We start from the raw sequence: 7,820 nt of genomic DNA, 5'->3' as shown, positions 1-7,820 counted from the left end.
TTTATTGTTAACTGTAATTCTACTTCCCACATTATTAACCATTTACCATCACTCTGTTTTTTTTTTTTTTTTTTACTGTAAACTGTAACACATCAACTTCTAATATGGTAGGAGTGTGGACTGATACATATCACTTAACCAAACGCTGTAACCATTGCCATGGGTCAGCCTGGGTCATGCAAAAAATAGAAAATTCCATCAATTTCTTCCTGGCTTTCACCAATCACCATGGCAACTGAGGGATCCTGGGAAAGGATCACTGTACACCATGATACATTAGTATACTGCAATACACTCACCCCTCTCTTACCTGGGGGTAGGCTTCCCATGCAGGGTGACGTGGATTTTCTGCATGTCAGACAGTGAAAGTATGTGGTCGTGCAAAGGCTGCTAGTGGGCACATGAGTCAGTGTGTGCAGCCTCCACGTCCCCTCTTACATGTCTAATAATCTCTCTGCCTGTCCCACATTGTGGGTGTGACTCTATCTGTGCTTCCCAGTGCTAATGTGTTTATGGCTCTGTGTGTGTGAGTGTAGTGGGGAGCTCCAGTGTCTGCGGCTGTGCATCCAGTAACTGCAGCTCTCTCTCCCCTCCTCCTTCTCCTCTCTCTTCTCTCTCTCTCTCACTGGGAGCTGCTGATTATTGTTATTATTCACTCCCTCTCTCTATTGCACTTGCTACAGTACTGACAAGCCTGTGTCTGCGGGGGTGGCTCTCACCAACTCAGTCTATTGTCAGCAGAGGAAATTGCAATTGCAACAAAACGCAGTAGCAGCAGCCACATCAGATCAGCAGCAGCAGCAGCAGCAAGAGCAGAAGCAGCGCCGACCTCCTCCACCTCCAGCAACTGAAACCTCTTGGAGAAGAAGCCTTTTATTTCCCCAATGTTTCATTAAGATACCGAACTGTGGGGGGAAAATAAAGCTGCTTTCCCAGGGATTTATTTCATGGGGATGTGTTCAAGGCAAGAGAGGATTCAGAAGGATATAGACATTGTCATTCAAAAGTGCAAGGCGGAGAAGGACTGCCTGTTCTCAGGTGAGTGGCCACTCACTGTATCTCATATAGGAGACATGTTATCACTTCCACCCCCATCCCATCCAATCACCTGGACACCTATGCTGGGGGTAAATGGGGGCTTCACCCACTGGTAGCCAGCACCATCCACTGTTGACCATGCTGGTAGCAGGATTCATATGAGCAAATTATAATTACCCCCATCCCTACCCTTCTTAATTTCAGATGGCATCATGGTGGCAATTGCTATTATCCATTGCATGGTTAAGGCCACACACACACATATATATATATATATATATATATATATATATATATAATGAGTGCACATGACTATAGCTTGCGTCCATTGACAGCTGAAATCCCTCTTGTTGCTAGAGCTACAGTGCACTTGTTGAAAGGGGGGTTTCCTGCATGTAGGGTGTCCATAGGCGGCTTACCTCATCACTGAGAGGGGTGGGGGATGGCAACTGGGGATACTTCACTCCATCTTATGTTTTATTTTTTGTTTTCCCTTTAGACTTCAGATATTCGGACTCAACTTTTACCTTTACCTTCCTAGGTGGCTCCAAAAGGTATAAATATCTTTATTCTTATTCTATTTCATTGACTGAATGCTGTACAGTAGCCCATGTTATGCATTGGCCTGCGTTGCCATGGCAGCACCTCCTCTCAGGTTGCTTCGTGAAAGCCCGAACAGACATGTTAAGTATTATAACGAGTAAAATGTAAAGCAGAGAAGCGACAGGGACACATTTATTCTGCATTTCGGAGTGGAATACAGTACAGCGGGGCTTTTTAATGGAATGGATCAAAGTGTCGGTATTTCTGCTCCCCAGGGTAATAGTTTCATGGTGTTTTAGAAGTTATCCTGTAAGGTATTGGGGCGTATATGCACTGTGAACGATTTATCCTAAAAGCGGATACATACATTTGCATTCGTCTGAACAAACAGATCATTCAATTAGAAAAATGCGTTATGTAAATATTTCCTCAACGCTCAGGAATTTAGTGCTTGTAAGGTCTGGTAGATTTTAGTAAACATTTTAGAGGCACGGTGCTCCAAGAAAATGCATTTATTAATGTGCTAGATTCTAGGGGGACCCATTTCTAAAGCGTTTCAGCCACATTAATCACGGGGAAGCCGCAGGTTCCGCATGATAATCGCAGAGTTTACGTTTCTTTCCCATTTATAATTTCTTTAACGCAGGAGATTTTGCAGACATCTTCTGCGCTGATGGCAGAGAAAAACTCCCCACCTTCCCCATATAATGTATAGGAATGTGATATTCTTTGAAGGTGTTAGTGCACTTTTACAATGGAAACAGCTACTGGAGTGCTCCCCATGGCTCTTTTAGTGCGTATGTACATCATGCGCAGGAACGGTTTTGGCACAGAACCCGCTGTTATCAGTGGCGAAAATGCAGCTTTTAACATTCGTTGGTATAGCTGCTTATGGGCGCTGTCTTGGCATGAGCACTTTGATAAATTGCCCTAAAATTTAATTCTTTATAGCCGCGATCTGCAGCAGTAAGTAATGATAGTTATCGGGCCTTTTTGAGATACATCATCAATGGGCCTATAGTTGTCCTCTGTTTCTACATTTGTGACTGTGATTATTTGACATTGAAACGGAGGCTGTTATGTTTTTACAGGTGAACGTGTTGCTTTTGATACCCCCATTTCTGGGAGTGCAGAATAAAATAGCAATTATTGGTCAACAGCCGTGCTTGCCATCTGGCTAGTGGCCGTGTCACGTGGTGACACTGTGTTGGTTTGAATTCACACTAGAGGTGTATAGTTTCTACACTAACGTGGCAAGCGGATTCACTGGTAGGCCATGAAAAAAAATTGGTATGCTTAGCAGTGGGAGTAATTGTCCAGGGGCAACAGGATCACAATTTCATGTAGCTGTCTTCTTACTTTGACACATTTATAGCTGCTAAAAAATGGTCTAGAGAGGTGGGCAGTAAGCAGCCCTCCAGCTGGGGATGTTTGGTTCTACAACAGCTGCGGGGCTGCTTATTGCCCACCCCTAGTCTAGATGGAATCAGTATGTAATACCGCTGGCCGCATGGCTCTAATCTCGACCGCAGCAGCCCGGCAGGGGTGAAGAGATCGTTAACTCCCTACCCTAACCCTCCTTTAGGGGTGCCTAACCCTAACCGCCCCCCCAAGTGAATAAACCTAACCCACCTTTCCCCACAGCCTAACCCTAAGTCTCCTGGGGGGGGGGGTGCCTAGCCCTAACCTCCCCCTGGGGGTGCTTAACCCTTATCCCCCTTCCCCTAGCCTAAACCTAATCCTCCCGGGAGACTGCCTAACCCTAAGTCCCCCCGGGAGACCTAAAACCTAACCCTCCCCCCGCAGCTGTCGGCGTCCGGCTAACCTTCGTTCGGTATGCCGGGCGCCAGGCTCCCGGCGTAGGTCTAATGACAAGCGTTGGGATTTCGACTTCTGTTATTAGTACCTTGCCGAGATTAGACAGTCGGGATGCCGGCGGTTGGCATTTCGACCGTCGGCTTCCTGACTGCATCCCGTCTAGACAATTATGCAAAATACTGGCTTACAAAACTTGGCAGCAAGTTTATATCTACAAGTTATGCCTACAGCAGGACTCTTCATGGGCAATCTGTAAATATATACTATATATAGGCCCAAATGTTATAGCCTGCAAGTTGCAGGCACTGCGCGATTCCTAGGTTGGTTTTAACTTTTGAATTATATTATTGCCCCTTTCAATGTAACAGCTAAAACGTCAAAATCGTGGTAGTGCCTGTAACTCGCCGGTTATTATTTTTAAGCCAATACACTTACCAATTGCCACCAGAAGTATGTCACACGTACAGCATACTCTAATACTAAATGGGTCTTTCTGCTCATTTGTGTGTAAATTGCAATATACAGATCACAGTAAACCACTATATTACTCCACCATCCATTGTAATAAATACAAGTAGTGCAGTAAATGTATAAAATTAAAGATGACCATCAAAACTTTTCCAGCTTACACAATGCCAAACCCTCAGCTGAGATGTGCTGTGTGCATTGACCTTTACCATTGGCCTGTGTGCGTGGTCATTTTAACGACCTGCATATAATTCTGCCATGCTCAATAGTTATCCTTCATTAAGTTTCGATAGAAACATTATCTGCACAGTGAATATTTTGGGTCTATATACAGTATGCTGCAGTTTTAGGACTGACATCAGCAATGGAATCGCAGTATTGGAGGTGGCCAGCAGTTGGATGCTGTTCTACTACTGATAAACAACCGAAGGGCCCACATTGATCATTTTTTTTATTGATGCAGTTTCGATGCCTGCTTATCAAACCATTGCCATCATCTGCAGTAAAAAAAAAATATATTTTAGAATATCGATGAACCACCCATGCCAGGAGATATACTGTACTTCATCATTCGCAGAATGCAGCAGAAGTGACCTGATGTGACTGTGCCTGAGCAGATGGATGGCATGATGTTAGCACATAGTGAAAATATCTTTATGTTGATAGATGTCAGGATTGCTGAGCAGGATGCACTCCTGGAATGAAGGGTTTTACCAATCAGGAGCTGGCTCTGTGTAGCCAATATGAATGATGCATGATGTCACAGGCCAAGACTGTGGTCTGCGAACAGCAGGAAGAGAGAACGCCGAGTGCAGGTAGAGGATGACTGGCATCATGTGACTTTTATTTCTATAACCGCATTCATTATATATCACACTCCAGGCCTGTCCTTAGCAAAAAAACACAATGATGGGAATTGGGGGCTGGATGTGGAGGATGTGAGTGTGGGGTCTGTGATTGGGAATGGGGAGAGAGAACAGAGCACCACAATCCCCTATAATTCAGACACATATCTGTGGGCACCCTGACGCCCCCAAACAGCTGATCAAAAAGGACACCCCAACTTCCAACCTGGCCCACCCGTCACCATAACCAAGCTAGGAAATTATCGACGAAGCCGATGTTTTTTTTAAATTTATGAACAAAATCCCCATGCTATTGTTACTTAGCAATTTGTTTCTGTTTTGTTTACATACATGGCACCATGCTTGCCAACTTTTCTGCCGCACCCAGGTCGGCCTAGAGGTGGGATGTGCAGGGGGGGGGGTGTTTGGCGTCATCATGACTCCGTCTCCACTATACAATGCAGATATCACAGGCATTGTATAGAGGGGGCGGGCCTACGATAACGTGATTCGCCGCAAATCACGTCATCGGCCTGCCCACTTGTACACTGTATGTGCGTCTGTGGGAGATTGCAAGCGGCTGGTGCGGTGGTCCGGGCGGCTAGAGATGGTGCGGGGGTCTTGCCCTCTTTCCAGGCGGCGGGGAGCGCCACCTGATTTTCCGGAGCCTCCCGGCCATTCCGGGAGAGTGGGCAAGTATGATGGCATTAATATCACCACGCAGCTGGTGCCATCTAGATTAAGGCTAAAACCGAGCACGGGCATATTCATTTTCCAATGTATCAGTCTTCCTGCATTGCTGGGAAAACGCACTAAGGGTCTCATTCAGACCCGCTCGCAAGCGGGTCGATGTTGAGGCCCTGCACACACGCAGCGGGCGCACTGCGCGTGCGCAAGCCCCGGAGCGAGAGAAAAATTATCTCGCTCATGGGGCTCACTACAAAAGGGGCGGCTGTCGATAGTGATCGACAGCTTGCACCGTTTTGTAGGCGGGGTGGGGGGTGGTTGGCCAAACGTAGGTGTTCCTGAAGGAACGAATGTCGTTTGGGGGCGGCTCGCCCCACTGACATCACTCGTGATGTCAGTGGTGAGCTTCCGGCTCTATTAGAACCAAAAGCTCACAAGGGTCTCGTCGCAAGCCCCGATGGTTGCGATGGTCTTGAGCATCGCGACCATCAACCTGGCCACTCGCTAAAGCTGTGGGTGGTCACCCACAGCTTAGCGAGCGGCCAAGAGGCCGGCTCTTTACAGAGAAGCGGCCACCCTCATTCAGAGCGAGCGCTCGCATTTTGTGAGCGGCTCTGAATGAGGTCCTAAGTCAGGCTCAGGTGCTGGCTAGGACTGTAGACAATTCAGAAATAACACCCGACAATTACTGACCTTGGACAGGTGTCCATCCAAACGCCTTTTATCATTACAATCTGAAAACTGTGAGGAGCTTGCAGAGTGGCGCATTACATTCAGGGAGAAACTATTTCCCACTGACAGGGAAATAATGTTTCCTATTGAATATATCATGCGATTATACCAGTGGTTCCTAAACTGTGCACCGTGGCACCCTGGGTGCCTCGGGACACTTGCAGGGGTACCTGAGGATGGTGGTCCAGCAGCAAATCAAATTATTTATGGTCAATGGAATGTAAATATGTGACCAAACAGAAGCGCAAACCTGTCCCTTACCACATAACTGACCCTAAGGATGACAGGTCAGCACCATTTACTTCACTTTACTACTTCACAACATTTTTTCTGAATTTCTCGATAACAAAATTTTGGCTTAGGGGCGCCGTGAAACCAATGCTGATACTCTAGGGCGCCGTGATTCAAAAAAGTTTGGGAACCACTGGATTATACAGACGTCTGTGTTCTTTTGGCTGGAAAATAAAAAAAAAATCACCTCCATGGAAAGTACCCGTGCAACAGCAGCCATTGAGCTTACCTAGGTTACAAACACTTCTGCCAGCAGCGGAGGTTACAGTATTGTACCTTATTCTTAGCGCCACACAGTACTCAGCTTTTTCCAGAGATTCATCAATCATGCACATCGGTCTCTGTCACGTTGGAGCTTACAGCCTAAGCTGGGTACACACTGCAAAGATATATCTGCAGATGATGGTCGTTCATATACACTGAACGACCATCATCTTCCAGGCAGCCCCGGGACCCACTGGGCCCCTCCCCGCTGCTTCCGCTGCAGGTGTACGGGCGATCGGCTTTTCGTCTGTACACCCTTGCCAATGGACAGATATATCTGCAGCACAGAAAACGTGATAAGTCTGTGAACAACGAGGTTCAAAGACATATCGCTAATACAAACAGTCCGAGGGGCACCCTAGATATTGGCAGATAAATTGATCGCCCACTATATCTGTCAGTGTGTACCCACCTTAAGGGGCTGATGCAGCTAGTTGTGCTCTAACTCATTATCATCAGTAAATGCTTGTGCCTACATTATATTTACATCCGCGCACCCATTTCTGAGCATGCACAGTGCTAACAGATGCAAACATGCATACAGTCAATTGTGCATTCACCCCTAAATTCACTACCACACATAGAGCGGGATGTACTAAAGGAAAAATGCGGTAAAAACCCAATTTTGGGGGTTTTTACCGCATTTCCATATGTACTAAGCCCCGCCCACCCTTTTTTCGGTGCGGTGGGTAACGCCAATCGTTTACCCTTCGCCGCCGCCCCGCCGTCGCCCAGCACTGGCCCCCACTCACCTGCTGACCATGGTCGCCAGCCCATGCTCCTCCTGGGTCCTCTGTCTCCTCCTCCTCCTAATCTTCTTCCGGGTGCAAGGAGGAGGAGCCTGGAGCTTCCTGCACATGTGACCAGCAGGAAGCTCCCGGGGCTCGGAGGGGGCGGGGTCCCTCGGAGACCCCGTCACCAGGCTTCGGCTGCTTCACAAAGGGCAGCTCTTATCTCAAGAGCTGTCCTTTGCGATAATAATCCCATATGTTAGTACATATGCGATTAGTAAGGTTGCGGTGACTGGCGGAATGGTCACCACAACCTTAGTACATCCCGCACACACATGGGGTCCACTTTATCATAAGCCAATTAACCTATCAGCACTTATTTGGGCCGTGGGAGCAACCAGAA

The 7,820-nt window shown here is 47.2% G+C and overlaps 1 protein-coding gene across 1 annotated transcript in view; it reads left to right on the top strand.

Moving 5' to 3' along the window:
• Positions 1–917: 917 nt before the first annotated feature.
• The window catches only part of PARP8 (poly(ADP-ribose) polymerase family member 8), a 245,726-nt gene continuing 238,823 nt past the window's right edge, over positions 918–7,820 (top strand). The window contains exons 1-2 of the mRNA XM_088469494.1: positions 918–1,038; positions 1,538–1,592. Coding sequence (XP_088325620.1) covers positions 948–1,038; positions 1,538–1,592 — 146 coding nt within the window. The 5' untranslated portion in view covers positions 918–947. The remainder of the gene's footprint in view (positions 1,039–1,537; positions 1,593–7,820) is intronic.

The sequence above is a fragment of the Taudactylus pleione genome, unplaced genomic scaffold (assembly GCF_031769625.1).
Source record: "Taudactylus pleione unplaced genomic scaffold, aTauple2 ptg000092l, whole genome shotgun sequence".
Taxonomy (NCBI): Eukaryota; Metazoa; Chordata; class Amphibia; order Anura; family Myobatrachidae; genus Taudactylus; species Taudactylus pleione.
The sequence above is the reverse complement of the archived record's forward strand: the minus strand, read 5'-3'. Positions and strand labels throughout refer to the sequence as shown.